The 19,998-nt window shown below is 41.9% G+C and overlaps 1 protein-coding gene across 1 annotated transcript; it reads left to right on the forward strand.

Annotated features, from left to right (window-relative positions):
* The first annotated feature begins 13,248 nt into the window (after positions 1-13,248).
* On the forward strand, positions 13,249-18,575 carry LOC138972331 (kelch repeat and BTB domain-containing protein 8-like). The gene is made up of 3 exons (XM_070345010.1): positions 13,249-13,456; positions 14,056-14,349; positions 16,348-18,575. Exons 1-3 carry the CDS (start codon positions 13,438-13,440, stop codon positions 16,749-16,751), a joined length of 717 nt encoding a protein of 238 aa, XP_070201111.1. The 5' UTR covers positions 13,249-13,437; the 3' UTR covers positions 16,752-18,575.
* Positions 18,576-19,998: the final 1,423 nt, after the last annotated feature.

Here is a 19,998-nt window from a genome sequence, read left to right on the forward strand (position 1 = left end):
TTTCAATGTTTTGTACTGCTCTTGTACAGCCAGTCCTCCGTTTCTTAGACGCTAGATTTGGCGAGTGTGGCGAGGAATTAGCGTTTCTTAGGCAATTCTCGCCGCGAGCTGAACTGAACTGCACTGAACTTTATTTTACAAGGACACACACACACATTGACCCCAGAGTACCAGGGAAACAAGTCTAATCCGTAGACAGAGAAACAAACAGAGAAACAAACTAACAAACAAAGTTCTTTACTGGCTCTGTTGAGAATAACGGTGGTAATATACACAAAAAAGAGAAAACAATCTAGTTCATGTATGTACATGTAGTACACACACGTTGCAGTTAACGACACCTTGTTTACTTATGTGATTATCTAACACGTTGGTAGATCATAAAGAGGGATGCAATTCGTCAACGACTATCTTAACCTCGAACAAAACAATGCATTTTTACGATGTTTGTAGCGTGTTTGCATGCAATCAAGAGTCACTTCATCCTTACCCCGTATCACACACTTTATGAGGAGGTAAAAATAATACAGCAACTACAAACTATGCACTAATCGAACAGCCATAAAGTTTCCTCCGCAAATCTGCTTTTGTTTTTGACGTGCTATATCTGGTTAATATTTTACAGCAGTTTAAAAACGACATAACATCGCTGGCAGCAGTTGGCACTAAATACAGAGATGCTCTGCAAATGTGTAAAATCTGTGTATGATCTGAAAATGGATATCACAATGGATCTGAAATTTGTGTGAAACAGGGCTCGTTGTCCACACCTATATCGCAGCAATATGAGGACAACTTGCAAATTAATTTTTAGTGGGGTGCAGCAATTTGCGGACGTCCGTCACTATATTGCAGCAATTTGCGGACCAAAGACCGCCTATTTGGGGACGTCCGCAAATAGTCGCATTTTTTGGCCGATGTCCGCAAATTGCTGCGATATAGCGACGGACGACCCCATTTGGTCCTATTTGGTCCGCATATTGTGGTAAATCCACAAACACGACGGCCACCACAATCAACAACAACACACACACACACCACCACCACCAACAACAACAACAACAAACACACACACACACACACACACACTCACACACACACACCATACACACACACCACACACACACATAAACACGCACGCCGCAAACGGGCTCGGCGGCATAAAGAAAATCGATGTTGTCAGTGTGAGTCTGTTCATGAATGCAGTCTTCAATCCACTCAATGAACTTTCCAGAAGCGCTACTTTCAGTTCAATCTACGTACGACGAGAAGTGAGCGGGAGAATTCTAAATAAACAGTCTGTATTATAGAAGGCTTGCAGAACATGTTACCACATGCTGATTCAGTGTTACGGTGAGACACTTCAACTTCAATTTCGCTGTTTTTCTGCACGCTTGCTGGTTTATGATACCCCACACACTGTGCTCATCAGACGCTGGAACTTTCTTCTGTGTTCTTCGGAAGATTACTTGGTGTGAATAACCAACATGTCGGATTCTGAGTCAGGTAAATCACACGTGTGTGTGTGTGTGTGTGTGTGTGTGAATTTGCGTGTGTGTGTATGTGTGTGTTGGTGTGTGTGTGTGTGTGTTTGTGTGTGTATGTGTGTGTGTGTGGGTGAATGTGCGTGTGTGTGTTGGGGTGTGTGTGTGTGTGTGTGTGTGTGTGTGTGTGTGTGTGTGTGTGTGTGACAGTCACAGATGATAAATTATGCTATAATGTGTGCACAGAGAGAGAGAGAGAGAGAGAGAGAGAGAGAGAGAGAGAGAGAAAGAGAGTGACGAAGAAAGAGACAGAGAGGGAGAGAGAGAGTGAGAGAGAGAGTGAGAGTGAGAGAGAGAGCCTGAGAGAGGGAGTGAGAGAGAGTGAGAGAGGGAGTGAGAGAGGGGGTGAGAGAGAGAGGGAGTGAGAGAGGGAGTGAGAGAGGGAGTGAAAGAGAGGGAGTGAGAGAGAGGGAGTGAGAGAGAGAGTGATACCCGGCAGAGAGAGAGAGAGAGAGAGAGAGAGAGAGAGAGAGAGAGAGAGAGAGAGAGAGAGAGAGAGAGAGAGAGAGAGAGAGAGGCGGGGCATGTTGTATGCTCAATTGTTCATTTTGTGCTTGGACTGACTTTATTCTTTCAAGATTCAAGTACCGAAGCAGCCATTGAAGAGGAAGAAAAAAAACCCAACGTGTTGGAAAACCCAAATGAAACCACTGACGTCATTCTGGAAGTGGAAGGGAGGGAACTCCACGCCAACCGCGCTGTGCTAGCGCACTACTCTCCCGTGTTTCGGAAAATGTTTTTCTCTGACTTCAAGGAGAAATCTGAAGCCAAAATTCCTCTTCCCGACAAGAGCTATGACGACATGGTGCTGTTCTTCAACACTCTCTTTCTCAGAGAACCAACTTCGAACAGTCAAATAAGTGGTTCGTATATTGTAATGTTGAACTTTAGCGTTGTTATTTCAGAGCTCATTATCCAGTGGCTTTATTGACTTATGTTTTTGATACTAGTACAAGTCCCTTGAATCAAATAAACGAATATTTACCGTGAAATTGATTGACGGATTAAGCTCCAAAATTAAGCACAAATAATTAATTTGGTCATTGGATAGTGGAAATTGACTGCCATGGTACAGAAAATGCATACACAATATCGACATTGTTGTCTCCATTCCTTCGAAAAAAAATAGCTGCGCCGATGTTTTCCTTCTAAAAACCATTTCAATGAAAGCCATCTGTACTGTTCAATCCGTAATTTCATTGGTATCCAAAAAGACTTGTTATGCATACAAGAGCAGATTCTGCAAAATTATAGGCTTAAATTGCAGTGGACTTAGTATGGTATCTTACTGAAACATCTATGCGGATTTACAGGGTCAAATCAGTATCAAATGATTAAGTTTCGACAATACAGCGTTTTACAATTATGAATGCAGTCTTTATTCCTAGATCCTGGGTCTTTTTACATTTAGTCAAGTTTTGACTAAATGTTTTAACATAGAGGGGGGAATCGAGACGAGGGTCGTGGTGTATTTGTGTGTGTGTGTGTGTGTGTGTGTGTGTGTGTGTGTGTGTGTGTGTGTGTGTGTGTGTGTGTGTGTGTGTGCGTGTGTGTCTGTGCGTGCGTGTCTGTAGAGCGATTCAGAGTAAACTACTGGACCGATCTTTATGAAATTTTACATGAGAGTTCCTGGGTATGATATCCCCGGATGTTTTTTTCATTTTTTGGATAAACGTCTTTGATGACGTCATATCCGGCATTTTGTAAAAGTTGAGGCGGCACTGTCACACCCTCATTTTTCAATAAAATTGATTGAAATTTTGGCCAAGCAATCTTCGACGAAGGCCAAACTTTGGTATTGCATTTCAGCTTGGAGGCTTAACAATTAATTAATGACTTTGGTCATTACAAATCTGAAAATTGTAATTAAATTTATTTTTTTATAAAACGATCCAAATTTACATTTATCGTATTCTTCATCATTTTCTGATTCCAAAAACATATAAGTATGTTATATTTGGATTAAAAACAAGCTCTGAAAATTAAAAATATAAAAATTATGATTAAAATTTAATTTCCGAAATCGATTTAAAAACAATTTCATCTTAATCCTTGTCCGTTCCTGATTCCAAAAACATATAGATATGATATGTTTGGATTAAAAACACGTTCAGAAAGTTAAAAAGAATAGAGATATAGAAAAGCGTGCTATCCTCCTCAGCCCAACCTTTGCTACGAGTGTACGGCACGGTCTTGCGGAAAAAATGCAATGCGTTCAGTTTCATTCTGTGAGTTCGACTGAGCTTGACTAAATGTTGTATTTTCGCCTTACGCGACTTGTTTCTTCTTCTGAAGTTTACTTAAATCGTGTTCCAAAGCATTCAGGCTTCGTTTTGAAGGCATACTTACTGTGTCTTTTTTGTTGAAACCACAGGTATATTATCTACAAGTATGATGACCTGCTTGTGCTGAAACATTATATTGCTGATGGTTGATGAAAGTTGTAATTACTGACATTGTTGATTAGGTACATGCATGATTTCAATCATGACTAAATGACATATCGGATTGGATATTTTCGCTCTAAAAGTTGCCAAACATTCTCCAGAACTTAGTTACTTGCATGTGACTTAGGTGTGCCGTTTGGATTATTCGCACCAAGACGTAGGTATTTGGCAAAATAAAGAACTCGGAATGCAAATGGCGGCCGTTTATTCCAAATTTTACACACTTAAAGTAGAAGGGGTACATGACATTAGCTCGAACGACAAAAGCTCGAACGACAAAACTGGCTTTTCTGTATTTTTAGATAAAAAGTGTATCTGACAGCATTTGAAGTGTCATTCTGTAGAATAAGTCACGCTGATATTATTAGTTCCGATGTTTACTTTTTCTTGTTAATTTTTAGCGTGATAAACAAAAGGGGTCCCTGTCTGAACGTTATAACATTTAGAGGGTCACCTAGAATCCGTCCTGATTGGTCAACAAGCCATATGGGGCACTGAATTGGTAATAACAAACTATTTAGTCAATCTGACACATCGAAAACCAGTCATTTCCCAGACTTACAGTAATTGTTTTAGATACAGTCGATTTTAATTACGCATATGACGGCCCCCGTAGCGCAGTGGTTAGCGCATCGGGCTGCGGGCCGGGAGGTCGTGGGTTCGAATCCCATCAGGGTCATGTGGGTTTTTCGGGCTACGGTCGGCTCCTACCCAGAGTGGAAGTGCTATGGTTCCAATGGGAAGGCTGGAATCACACAGCCGAGTGTCATTCACTTAACGAATGCGACTTTGAGGGTGCTCAGGTTCTGTATACCTGACCAGGGCCTGGTTGACACCAGGATATATTATGACAGAAAGCGTAGAGTGCTGCCCTGTCACGTAGTCTCAAACCAAATTGGAAATCCATAGCATCATCATTATAATCATCCTCATCTCATTAATCATCCAAAATTATAAAATGTCCTTGCTCTTGTGGCCCTTCATGCCCGGAGCTCTCATGGTGACCTTGGTCTCATTGTTCCTGTTCCATCCTTCCCTGAATAGTGACGTTCTGGGGGGTCGACGGAGGGACGTGGTGGCGGTCTGCTCTCTGGAGGGGACGCTCACTTAGTCTGGCTCCGCGACTTAGCAGTCAATGTCGTTAGTAGGGGGCATAGTAGGTAGTGGGCTGAGTCCGTTAGCTCGGGACAGACCCACTACTGAACACCGTCGAAGTGACTCAGCAGAAGTGCAGTGTCAACTTCCGAGGGTAGCCTACCGCAACGACCCGACATCCCTCCCTGGAGCGTCTGTAAAATCGACAGGTCTGGCAGCGGAACGAAATTCAGATGTGGATGGAGCAGCGAATGCAGGGACGGGGCGGCGTGAGAGAATACCGGAACAAGGAACAGGTGTAGGGACCCCCCCCCCCCAAAAAAAAAAAAAAAATAAATAAATAAATAAAAAAAATTACGCATATGACGTCGGATATGACGTCATCTAAGTTGTTTTGACAGCATCATTCTACACAAGATTAGTAACATGTGTGTGTCATCGTTCGATCTTTTGTCGCGTCAAGCTTTCGTCCTGTCGAGCTTTTGTCCGGTCGAGCTTCTGTCGTTCGAGCTGATTTCGGACACCAAAGTAGAAGGACGCCATCATACTGAAGCAACGATCGATGTATCTTTTTGTCGTGCAAAGACTCAAAACATTCACACGAGTATGACCACACATACCTCCAGTCAGTGCTGCCGGTCAAACGAAGCAGTTTGACAGTTCGGAACTGCCGCCAAAATGTCTTCAAAAATTGCCCGACAGGAACTGTCACTCACACCGTTTGCACACTTACGTTGGGAACGCACAGACTCTCGAAAAATGTGTGCATCCTCTGCGTCGTATTGAGATGCAATGCATGCAGACTGTGTTCCATACAGTCTCTGCTGAAAGATGCACACGGGTAGGCAAATTTGTACTTGGACATTTGCACGGCAAACTCTGAGCTTGGATCGTAGATTTCCAATTGAGAAATTAATCAAAATGGCCATTTAAAGTTACGGCAACGCTCACATCGGGAAGTTTTGAGCTGTTCTTCTCTTTCCCCCATTGAGAAAAAGATTTGCAGTTCTTTCAATATGACGGCAAAGTTTTCGGCGAATTATAATGAGTTTCGCCGACTGCTGACGCCAAACTATATTTCTGTTTGAATGTTGAGATGACTTGCTTCGTGCGTATGTTTACAGATGAGAACCTCCTCCTCTTGCTGGCCTTGGCGGATGAATACCAAGCAAATGATGTCAAGAGCAAGTGCCAGGACTACATTCGGGATAAACTCTTTCTGTATTTCAACCAGTTCCACAGTTTCTACACAAGCACCAACCGTAAAAATGATATCGTTGGATTCCCTGTCCCATTGATAGGGATTTACGCCGCAAAAGGACAATCCCAAAAGAGAATAAAGCTCATCAACGATCTTTCTTTGTACGTGCGTGCTTATGCCGTGCATGATCTGCCCAGGGACACACACATTCTTGATTCGCTGTTAGTCCATCTTTGTGAACATTATGCAGAGTTGCATAATAGCGATCATTATGAACACATCCCTGATGCTGCAAAAGTACGGCTTCTCCAGTTAATGTGCCAAAAATTTGACAAATAAAAAATTATCATGGCCACAACCACTTTACAATTCCAAACATCATTCGTGTGAATGAGGTAACAAGGGTGCTTCGTACATTGTTATGATGATGATGCGTACAGAATTGTTTATCTGTGTATGTATTTTGTATTCAATAGTATTGTAATGCGCTGAGAACTATTTGCAACATTGTTTTTATTTCACATATACACATACACATGCCACAGACACAAACACAGTAAGACAGATAGATAGACAAACAAAGAAACACGCACACACGCACGTACGCACACACACACAAACACACACACACACACACACACACACACACTCCCTAACACACACACACACACACACACCGACACACTCACACACACACACATATATATATATATATATATATATATATATATATATATATATATATATATATATATATATATATATATATAAAACATCAGAAATTGTGAAAGAAACAATTGAAAGTCAGCAGAGACTTTCTTCCGAGACTTGTTAAAAGCTCTTAGCAGAGATAGAGAGAGAAAAAAGTATCCCTTCGCAGACAGCCTATTGGGAGCATCAGACCCTCCTCAAGGGGGACCGAGATTTACAGAGCAAAGTCCCTTTGTGGGGGACGTATCGCAAGGTAATCTAGTCCTGAGGAGGACCATTGTATTTGTACCAAGACCAGACACGTGTTTCGACACTATTGTGTCTCATCAGTGGTCAGGTGGTACTGATGGCGAGAGTTGTCAACCCATGGTATCCAACTAAGAAGCAAACCATTCTCTGAATGGTAGCTTCTGTTGGCATGGGAGACTACCCTCATCTGACAACCCAAAAATATATATATATGTTACAAATATATATATTTGTTATATATATATACATGACAAACTACTACTACTTCTTCAACTACTGCTAGTTCTAGAAGTACTACGCTACACTCACTCATATACATGATAAAAATAAAGGACAGCTTGAGCAGTGATTTTTATTTTATGGATGTAGGCCTACTATTTGGGTGAATATAGCTGCCAAAATCCCTGTAATAGCAACTAAGCTTGGCACTACAAAGCAAGAAACACACACACACACACACACACACACACAACCATGCATACACCAGCACACACACACACACACACACACACAACCATACACCAGCACACACACACACACACAACCAAACACCAGCACACACATACACACACACACACACACACACACACACACACAACCATACACCAGCACACACACACACACAACCAAACACCAGCACACACATACACACACACACACACACACACAAACACACACACACACACACACAACCATACACCAGCACACACACACACAAACAAACACACACACACACACAAAACCACACAAACGCACGCGCGCGCGCGCGTGCATACACACACACACACACGCACACACACATTATGCAGTTACAAAAACCTCATAACATATCATGATCATTATGGTAACAACAACTAAAATCAGCAGCAGCAGCAGCAGCAGCAGCATCATCATGAACAACTATAACCTGCAAGACTTCCAATAACAACAAAATATAAACAGCTAGCGGCACACCGTGTAATCAAATTCAATAAGCTGCTCAGCGTTGACATGTTTTGCTGTGACATGAACTATTGGTATGTGTGTACGGCAGTCCTCGTTCTAGCTCGGAAACCTCGCATAAAGATAACCAACTTCAGTAAAAGCGTCTGCGCCGGTGTAACACGAAATTTTTACTCCACGAAAAATGTACTCCGGAATAAAAATTTCCTACGAAATTCTTACTCCGAGTACAACTTTCGTACGAGAAAAGAACTCCCCAAGGCACGACAAAATTACTCCCTCCACAAAATGTTTACTCCCCATTTTTGTTGACTTCCAGCGAAAATAGGATGCGGGCGAAAATGCCAATATGTGATAAACGAATGTCGCGCTACCCTCCCTCAACCCCTTCCACCACCAAGACTAACAGGGGACAAAGGAGTAAAAATTTCGTACACCTGGCATGGAAAGTTACATTGCTCGTGTTAAGGTGAAGTGATTTATTCGTTAGTTATTCGTCAGGGGAGTAACATTTTTGTACGAAGTGTGTGGAGAAAAGCGACTACAGGAATATTTTTGTCTTTTCTCCATATGCAATGTTCTTCTTAAAGTATATAGAGTGAAGAAGAAGAGAAGGCGTTATATTAGAGCAGATTATATTATCTAAGTTAGTATTGAAACAGTGTGGAATTAAGATTCACACTCTAAAATCATATTTGTTCTTTTCCTTAGTAAATGGTTCGGAGATAGGTATGATACAGTACTTTTACATTGTTTAATTGGCTTTGACACGATCGCGCCAACTGAACTGACACGATATGAACCCTAGGTCAATTCTCCTGTCACTCACCCTCTACGGCTTGTTTATGCACGTGCCGCCAGCGAAACCGAGCATTGTTTTTCGACATCCAACTCTCACCTTTCTCCCTCCCTCCCCAACCCTCCTTTCCTGTTTGATCTGATTCTTTACTTCTATGTTGAATAATATTTGGTACACACAGACGAACACACACACACACACACACACACACACACACACTCTCTCTCTCTCTCTCTCTCTCTCTCTCTCTCTCTCTCTCTCTCTCTCTCTCTCTCTCTCTCTCTCTCGTCTTTTATGTAGCTTTTACATGTATATCATTCTTTCTTTTACCCATGTATTCAATATAAACATGTAGTCTGTATTCATTTGTTTAGTAGAATGTAGATTTTATGTTTATCATCTACATATGAGAAGCCTGTTGAATATACACTGTGTTTGACTGTGGTTAACTTGTAACTGCATACATTTTTGGTGTGACATGACTATTTTGCGAGATAATAGTCAGAGGTTTTGCACTTTGTTCACAGTGTTGATAACCCATGAGTGTTTGGTATCAAATGATGCGTCGTAGAATCTCCATTTTATTGAGTCACTTGAGAAAATGTGACTCTATGTAATCGGTCAGTGTTAGTCTGTCCGGCTGGCCGGCTGTCCGGCCGGCCGGCCGGCCGGCCGTCCGTAGACACCACCTTAACGTTGGACTTTTCTCGGAAACTATCAAAGCGATCGGGCTCATATTTTGTTTAGTCGTGACCTCCAATGACCTCTACACTTTAACGATGGTTTCGTTGACCTTTGACCTTTTTCAAGGTCACAGGTCAGCGTCAAAGGAAAAATTAGACATTTTATATCTTTGACAAAGTTCATCGGATGTGATTGAAACTTTGTAGGATTATTCTTTACATCAAAGTATTTACATCTGTAGCCTTTTACGAACGTTATCAGAAAAACAAGGGAGATAACTAGCCTTTTCTGTTCGGCAACACACAACTTAACGTTGGGCTTTTCTCGGAAACTATAAAAGTGACCGGGCTCAAATTTTATGTGAACGTGACTCCCAGTGACCTCTACACTTTGACGTCTGCTTTGGTGACCTTTGACCTTTTTCAAGGTCACAGGTATGCTTCAGGTATGCATTGTGTTGTGAATAGCAATTTCTTCCTGTCCATCTGATGCCTCATATAATATTCAGAACTGCGAAAGTGACTCGATCGAGCGTTTGCTCTTCTTGTTGATGTATATCTTTATAGCGTTTTTGATGTAGTTTTCTTAGTACAGGAGTTTTTGTGTATGTTTGAGGGGTTTTAGCTGTAGCTTCTATGGAGGCTGATAGCAGCCTCGAAACTCTCCCCCCTCCCTCCCCATTTTGGTATGTGATCCCAGAGCGACGTTTTCATTGGTTCCTTAGCTGTGACGTCAGGGACATTCATGGAAGGTATATAAGCTGTTGGTTTTCAAGGTTCGGGGGAGTCTTGGCAACCAACCTGGCTTAAGTGTCTAAATGGTATACCGGACTTCCCACTTAGAGTTACAGCATTGCTTCTGTGCCTGTGGAAAAGGTTGTGGGAGGCAACCTTAGTACCGAACGGTTGTGGATGAGTCCAAACCTGAGTACTGAGAAGTATTTGTTGTTATCTCTAAATTGTCCTCCGGAGTTTTGGCAACCAACCTGGCTTAAGTGTCTAAATGGTATACCGGACTCCGCCCTGTGGACTGAACTGACAGGGTTAAAAACAAACGTTCCGCAGTCCCAGGTTACCACACGGCGAGTAAAGTGGCGTCACTTTACTCTTTTACTTTATTTTTACTCAGGCCCCGAACCTCTGCCCAAATTTTCGGCCATTTTAGGACATAGGATATTGCTTTCAGTAGCGTATTTTGCTAAGGGTACCTACGGGTCATGCCCAATTTTTCAGCCATTTTAGGACTTAGAATATTTTTTTAAGGAGTAGGAAAATTACAGGAATAGAGTGAACCAATGTACAGATATATTTTCTGAAAAGAACCTACGAATTGTATTGAGTTGTTTTTATGATTTGTTTTGATTCAATACAATTTTGAACTTTACCTGCCTCTTCTTGAGTTTATATTCTGTGTGTCTGTTTGTCCTGTCGTGTGATTGCCATCCTGACAAATGACCTTCAAACACGTATAACATCTAAGACACAAACACAGACAGTTAGAGTTAATGTGAAGCTCGTCTCATTTTCGGCTTTACAAATGGTGTCAGACTTGAAATGTGAAGCTAAGAATGCTCGGCTTTACAAGTGTTTACTCGGAACTCACCTGTCTTGGGGAGTAATTTTCTCGTCTAATGGGGGAGTACTTTTTTCGTAAAGGGAGTAACATTTTCGAACACAATTTTTACTCTGGAGAAAAACTCTCGTGGGAGTAATTTTCTCGTGTTACGCCGGCGTAAAGCTGTTGCCAAGTTTTCTTTATTTAGCCCAATAATGATATGTATATGATCGCGTCTGCGTTCAGGCTCACCTTTATTTTGCCAACAAGATGATGCAATTATTGACGCTGAACAGCCCAACACAATAACACTGATAACAAAATAATGGAGGCCATATGAGAGAGAGAGAGAGAGAGAGAGAGAGAGAGAGAGAGAGAGAGAGAGAGAGAGAGAGAGAGGAGAGAGAGAGAGAGAGAGGGATATCTTGGTAAAACAAAAGAGAGAAAGAGAGAGAGGAGAGAGAGAGAGAGAGAGAGGAGAGAGAGAGAGAGAGAGAAAGAGAGAGAGAGTGAGCTTTATCTTCCCCAAAGCACTCTACTGTGCGGGCTGAAGCTGAACGGAACCTAGAAAAAGCTAGTTGTATTGCATGTACTGTCGAGCACTGGTTTCCCTGCAACCCTAGTTTCGGTTCTGAAGTCGCAGTGGTAGTTTCAGTTCCGCGTGTTGCAGTGAATTACAGTTACACGGGGGATAACCTGTTCAAGGCCGAGCGGAGGCCGAAGGCGGCGCCTGACACGTGTGAAGGCAAGTTTTGTCTGTTTTCTAGGTATTGTTTGATTTATGTCGGGATTTAAGGTAAGCTACTGATTCAGCGATGACTAAATTTGTTTATCGATGCATAAAAAGTCAAGGAGCGGTTGATATTTGCCCGTAAATAGCCTTCAAAGCTGAAAATGTCGGCGATCGAGCACCGGAAATGGCTGTTCGATGGGTTTTGCAAGTAGAAATGTGCTTTATTTTACCAAATCAACTCGTATTTGGTATCGGTACGGGATTCTAGAAGACGAAGGAGTCATAAGAGGTGCAAAGAAGTGCTATTTGGGAGTAGAATAAATCTTCCAAGCCAGTAGACAAGAGATGGTCATATTTGAGACTGAGATACGCGTAGGCGGAGCTTTCCGACAAGCGAATGATACAGCAGATTAATCATTCATTTTGATCAGAAACATAGTCTCTAGTTTTTATGAATGAGTTTTTAAATTAAAACAATCACGAGAACTCTCGAGAAGTTTGATCGCGGTTTGATCATTTTGTTTGGATCATACCTCGTATCAGTGCCCCGTTAGCCCTCATGTTTACACATTTGTGTGGGGCATCCGCTAATAGCTCTCCCCCCCCCCCCCCACCCCCTTCCCAAACCCGGGCAGAGACAAAGAGCGCAAAACGACGCTTCCCGGCAATATCTGCTGCAACCCTCCCCCACCCCAAACTACGGCCGATGCATCCCCGCGATCGAATCAGACATCAAATGGCACCGCCATCAGCTGCCCTTGCGCCCACTCACCCCCCCCCCCCCCCCCCCGGGTACCATGTGTTATCAACAGTTTTCTATCATCTCTCAAATATGACCTTCTCTTGTCTACTGGCTCGGAAGATTTGTTCTACTCCCAAATAGCACTTCTTTGCACCTCTTATGACTTCTTCGTCCTCTAGAATCCCGTACCCATACCAAATACGAGCTGATTTGGTGAAACAAAGCACATTTCTACTTGCAAAACTCATCGAACAGCCATTTCCGGTGCTCGATCGCCGACATTTTCAGCTTAGAAGGCTATTTACGGGCAAATATCAACCGTCCTAGACTTTTTATGCTATCGAGAAACAAATTTAGTCATCGCTGAATCAGTAGCTTACCTTAAATCCCGACATAAATCAAACAATACCTAGAAAACAGACAAAACTTGCCTTCACACGTGTCAGGCGCCGCTTTAGGCCTCCGCTCGGCCTTGAACAGGTTATCCCCCGTGAGTTAGCTGACTCGATGTGCCTGTGTTCAGAGGCTACTTCCTGGTACATCAGGACGAATTTAGCATTGCCTGCATATGATTCAACAGCTACACACGAAAGTCAAAACTGTGCTGTAAGCCTGTGTCGGCGTGTTGTAAAGTGAACACTATTTTGACTGCGTAGTTTATTGTCGGTTTATAACACGAAGCTGGGGGCTCGTTATTATTTCGTGGCTGTAACGTTCGTCTGCGTCAATCGCAGATATGTCGCACTCTGGTTCAGGTGAGTGTGTGTGTGTGTGTGTGTGTGTGTGTGTGTGTGTGCGTGTGTGTGTTTGTGTGTGTTTGTGTGCGTGCGTGTGTGTGCGTGCGTGTGTGTGTGTGTGCGTGTGTGTTATGTGTGTGTGTGTGTGTTTATGTGTGTGTGTGTGTGTTTGTGTGTGTGTGTGTGTGTGTGTGTGTGTGTGTGTGTGTGTGTGTGTGTGTGTGTGTGGACCGATTCCGAGATAACTACTGGATGGATCTTCATGAAATGTACATACATATTCTTCCAGATGATATCCCAAGATGTTTTTATTTAGCCATTGTTTTGATAAATTTCTTTTATGACCTCATATCCGTTTTGTCGCGAAAGTTGATGTGGCAACCTCATTTTTCAATCAAATTGATTGAAATTAGTCAAACAATGTTTAACCTATGCGGACAATGTGATAGCGTTTTCTGTTTTGGGGAGCTAAATAATTAATTAATTTAGTTGATCATTGCAATTTTAAGGATTTTAACTTCCTATTTAGTGTTGATCTGTTATTTTCCGGCCGACAGATTAACTAATTATGTTTTGATTTCGCTTCACGTGACTTGTTCTCTTTGTGTTTTGTCAAGTGTCAACATCTGAAATCGCCGTTCAAGTCGTGGAAGGCGAAGGACTGGAACTGAACGCTTTGGGAGTTCCCGGCGAAACGACAGACGTCATTCTGGAAGTGGAAGGGAGGGAACTCCACGCTAACCGCGCTGTGCTGGCGCACTACTCTCCCGTGTTTGAGAAAATGTTTTTCTCCCGCTTCAAAGAAAGCTCAGAAGCCAGGGTCCGTCTGCCAGGCAAGAGTTACAAAGACCTGGTGCTGTTCTTCAACACTCTCTTCCCCAGGGCACCGGACTCGCTCTGTCAGATTAGTGGTATGTATATGTTCCTCCTCTGTGTCGTCATCTTGTTTTGCTGTAAGGTGCCATGTTTGAGCAGTCTCAGATCTGCTCAGGCTTTTTCATGGGATAAGACCGTTGCTCTACTTGGTCACATACCAGAAATGAACAGCCTGGGTGCTCGTAGTGCACAGTGGAAGTTTTTGTTTTGTTTTTTTGTTTTTGTTGGATGAATTAATTTCGTAAATGGGTTCTTCTTTGATGCTGGTCACATAAAAAAGCGGGGGGGGGGGGGGGGGGGGGGGGGGGAGGGTCGCTTATAATTATGTTCCTTTAAATTTGTTTACGTTTTCACACTAGATGAGTAACAGTCTACTTCAATTGTACACAAGAAGCAGTGTAAGCACTGCATTTAAAAAAAGAATGTTTCATTTAGTTGTTATTGGTAAATATGTCGACCCAAAACGGGAATGCTCGTTGTACTGAAAGCTACTTTACAGCAGAAGTTTGTCTCCAACTGAAACTGGTTTATTTCAAGAGTTTAAATATTCAACCGCACCACACAACATTTTAAAATCAGCTGAGACAAGCAATGGTAAGAAAACAACTGACCTGAAGTGACCATAACGCACGTTTCATGCGGTGTCACTATCTGAAACGTGCGTTTATTTTGTTCTCAAACAAATCCACTCTTGTCAGATGGGGAAATGACTACTGCTACAAAAAGCTCATTTCTGTTTATATTGAGATCTGAACACCAAAGCTACCATATTCAAACCTAAAATACATTTAAACCACAATGAAAATTCCGTGTCACGCGTGAAACGTGCGTTATGGTGAAATTTGACAAAGTGTGTGTATGTGTAGAGCGATTCAGATGTCACACCCTAATTTTTCAATCAAATTGATTGAAATTTTGGCCAAGCAATCTTCGACGAAGGCCGGACTTCCGTATTGCATTTCAGCTTGGTGGCTTAAAAATGAATTGATGACTTTGGTCATTAAAAATCGGAAAATTGTAAAAAAAAAATATTTTTTTATAAAACTATCCAAATTTACGTTCATCTTATTCTTCATCATTTTCTGATTCTAAAAGCATATACATATGTTATATTTGGATTAAAAACAAGTTCTGAAAATTAAAAATATAAAAATTATTATCAAAATTAAATTGTCCAAATCAATTTAAAAAACACTTTCATCTTATTCCTTGTCGGTTCCTGATTCCAAAAAAATATAGATACGATATGTTTGGATTAAAAACACGCTCACAAAGTTAAAACGAAGAGAGGTACAGAAAAGCGTGCTAGCCTTCTCAGCGCAACTACTACCCCGCTTTTCCTGTCAATTTCACTGCCTTTGTCATGAGCATGAGCGATGGACTGGCGATGCTACACGGTCTTGCTGAAAAATTGCATTGCCTTCAGTTTCATTCTGTGAGTTCAACAGCTTGACTAAATGTTGTATTTTCGCCTTACGCGACTTGTTTTTTAATCAAATTGAATAACATTTTGTTCAATCAATCGTCGACGATGCTTGGGTGCACCGGCACGGTTGGCCTAGTGGTAAGGCGTCCTCCCCGCGATCGGGAGGTCGTGGGTTCAAATGTTTCTTTGATATTACAAATACTTTACAGGCATGAAAATTCTCCGTATTTTCCGTATTTTTGAAAAAAATAAACCGTATTTTTTTTATTTTCCGTATTTTTCCTTTTTTTTAAATTTTTTTTTTTTTAATTGTTTTTTTTTTCCTAGTCATAGTTATAGTAAAATAGTTTTGGGGCCATGTTTGAATCCAATTTTAAGGCTCAGATAGCCCCAGATTGCACCAAATTGCACCCTTGAAAAAAAAAATTCCAGGGGGGGCATGCCACCGGACCCCCCTAGAAGTCTTGGCGCTTCACGCCTGCGAAACTTGGCGCTGTGCGCCTGCGAAACTTGGCGCTACGCGCCTTCGAATTTTGTTTTCAGTATTTTTTTTTTTTTTTCAGTTTTCATGCCTGACTTTAACTTGTCTGTATTGTATATCTGACAGATGGCAACCTTTTGATGTTGCTGACCTTGGCGGATGAATACCAAGCTGATCAGGTCAAGGACAGGTGCCAGGACTACATTGGGAGAGAACTCTACCTCTACTTCTGCAGATTCTACAATTACTACGCTGTGAAGAGTTCTGGCAGTGTGTCCACTCCATTAAAGGGATGCAATACCAAGGGCCAAGATTTAACCAAGCCGCAACTTATTGACAAACTTGTTTTGTACATGCTTGCTTGTGACAAGTTCAGCCTACCTCTGTATAAGGACAGGGTTGAGGTTTTGCTAATTAGATTTTGTGACAAATTTAAAGATTTGTCAACAGCCAGCCATTACACAGCTCTCCCTGGTGCAACCAGAATAGTGCTTCTTGAATTGATGTGCAAGAAATTAAGCGGGTGGTGATTTTCATGTGAAAAGCCGGCTTAAAGGTTCCTTGCTTCACCCCCTTCACATCATGTGCCCCTTCATTCTTTTAATTAGATAAGAGCATGCTTCTATTTGGCACGTCCAGACATTTTCATTTTTATTTGTTTCAATTCATTTACTTTATTATCCTATTGCTGTGAAATTCGGATCGCTTTCTTCCAGTGGAAAGCTAGCAGCAACAAGAGTCGCGCTATCAAAGTTTGTACGTGTTAAGATGTAATCAGCCACCTGAACTTATGGCAGAATGACCGAGGCCTTTTATTTGCCACTGTGGTGACACGGGGGTGGGACATGAATACCGTCTCTCAGTCTTCACATAATCATGATAATGTTGACCCGTGTCCGTTCCTGCCGGGATTCGAACCAGCAACCTTCGGATCACAAGTCCAGTGCACAACCAACTGAGCTACCCGGCCCCCATTTTGCAGTCTGGCAGTTTACTCTGCATTTTGTGTTGAATTATCTTAAATAACTAGCACACATATGACTACTTGCACATTTGGTTTAAACAAAATGTTATGAAAAATACATGACATGAAAGAGTTGACAGTATGCGATGAAGACACGAACTCAAGAAAAAGCTTGATTTACTGATTGACGTGACCAAAACAAAACAACATTACACAAATCTCCATGATGGTAGACATGACAACACACCGGAAGAATGCATTGTGGGGGTGGGGGGGGGGGGGGGAGTTGAGAACTGAAGCAATTGACCCAGTTGACACACACACGCACACACACACACACACACACGCGCGCGAGCACGGCACGTATGCATGTACACACACACACACACACACACACACACACACACACACACACGCGCACACACACACGCACACACACACACACTTCTAGGCTTAGGTGTTTGGTACATGTATTGCATGTCAGGGACCGGACAAATCTGTCTTGGTGTACCTGGTTGTTTTGGCTGGAATTAAGATACCTTTACCACTGTAGGTCAAAACCCCACAGCCCCTGACCTCTGTGCTCGCTTCGGCTGGGATGTTTTTACCATTTAATCTTGTTCTTCTTCGTCTGCGTTCGTGGGCTGAAACTCCCACGTACACTCGTGTTTTTGTACGAGTGGATTTTTACGTGTATGCCTGTTTTTACCCCGCCATTTAGGCAGCCATACGCCGCTTTCGGAGGAAGCATGCTGGGTACATTTATTTTTGTGTTTCTATAACTTTGACATGGATTACAGGAGCGCACTTGGTCTTGTGCGTGCGTGTACACACGAAGGGGGATAAGGCACTAGCAGGTCTGCACATAAGTTGACCTGGGTGATCGGAAAAATCTCCACCTTAACCCGCCAGGCGCGGCCGGGATTCGAACCCACGACCTTCCGCTTTGGAGGCCGGCGTCTTCCCACCACGCCATTGCGCCCGTCTTACTATTTAATCGTCTTGAGGCTGAAGTATACCCCTGAGAACGATAAGTAGAATCAAGACAGGTCCCTCAATCAATTGACATGTCTCAAGTTCAAACGATTGAATACAGCATTGATTAAAAAAAATTTGATTGAAACTTTATGTGTCAGCTAAAAAATCGAATATTTTTTCTTTTGAATTTTACTGATTTATTCAGTGTCTTTGTGTTTGCAAAAGTCAGATACCCAATTATCACTTTGCATAAATGATCTTAGAATAGGGGCTTATCGCTTCCTTTTCTTTTTACTTGTCTCTTTGGTATTTCTTGAACTGACATCAAAACCGTCTATCTATCGAGAATCATGCTACTTATAATTACTTTATCTCAGTCGTAGGCTCGAAGCATGTTTTCTGTCAAAATGGGTGGGGGGGGGGGGGGGGGAGGGGGGGAGGGGGGGGAGGGGGGGGGGTTGGGGTAGTAGAAGCAGTACAGTTCAGAATGTAGCACGTTTTGGGTATCCATATTTTTACTGTGGTTAGATGGATTCTCATCTTAGATGTGTCACAGTTTTAGAAACTTTGATATCACTTTTGCACGTTTAAATTTATGTTTGTTTGTGGTTCATGCTTGACATTAAGTTGTCATATTTCTTCCCCATAAATGACCACAAAAGTAACTGTTACGTGTTCTATGTTGTTTGTCTGTCACTCTTCTTCACATTTGATTGTTGACTTGCTTATATACATATTCACAATAAAATCTTTGAAATGTTATCAGTAGTGGTTTTGTACACCCCGCGGGTTAGGGGGAAGAATTTACCCGATGCTCCCCAGCATGTCGTCAGAGGCGACTAACGGTTCTGTTTCTCCTTTACCCTTGTTAAGTGTTTCTTGTATAGAATATAGTCAATGTTTGTAAAGATTTTAGTCAAGCAGTATGTAAGAAATGTTAAGTCCTTTGTACTGGAAACTTGCATTCTCCCAGTAAGGTCATATATTGTACTACGTTGCAAGCCCCTGGAGCAATTCTTTTGATTAGTGCTTTTGTGAACAAGAAACAATTAACAAAACAATTAAAAAAACAGTGGCTCTATCCCATCTCCCCCCCCCCCCTTTCCCCGTCGCGATATAACCTTGAACGGTTGAAAACGACGTTAATCACCAAACAAAGAAAGAAAGTGGTTTTGTGGAAAACTTAGGTCAAGTTTCAATTGTTGCCTTGTAAGTTAGCTTGTTAGGCGCTATTTTATTTGAATTCTGGCCTCAGCACTCCTTGAACTTACAGAAAAGTGTACATTTAAAAAGGTTCATCACTTTTACATGAGGTATACTCCAGCCTTAAACACGGTACCGGACTGTGACATTTTTAAAGTGTTTGTCCATCCAGCGACTTAAAGGACCGCTAGGTCGAAGGTCAGTGACTGTAACTTTTTGTTTTGTCACAAGTTAAACGTTCCAATAAATTATATATTACCTTTCTTGTTTTTTGATTCTGAGTTCTGGAACGTTGGCTGACTATTTGGTTTTGGATTTCATCAAATTGATCGCGTAGTTCAACCCTTCAATTAAGTGACCTGTAGCAAAATCATTTGGCATAATTGGACCTGCCCCAAAATATAGCTTCGCTTTTCATGATCTCTTGTGGCTATTGATATCAATTGTGAGATCAAATATGTCATTCGACTAAAGAAGCAGACAACCAACCAAGCAATCATCCAACCAACCAACAAGCAAAGCCACCAACAAACAAACAAGCTTCTGTTGTGTTCACTTCATCATAACTACTCAGTTCCCGATTTTCTTCTCAGCTTAACCATAATATATGTTCCTCAATAAAATGAATAAAT

The sequence above is a fragment of the Littorina saxatilis genome, linkage group LG8, assembly GCF_037325665.1.
Source record: "Littorina saxatilis isolate snail1 linkage group LG8, US_GU_Lsax_2.0, whole genome shotgun sequence".
NCBI classification, from domain to species: Eukaryota; Metazoa; Mollusca; class Gastropoda; order Littorinimorpha; family Littorinidae; genus Littorina; species Littorina saxatilis.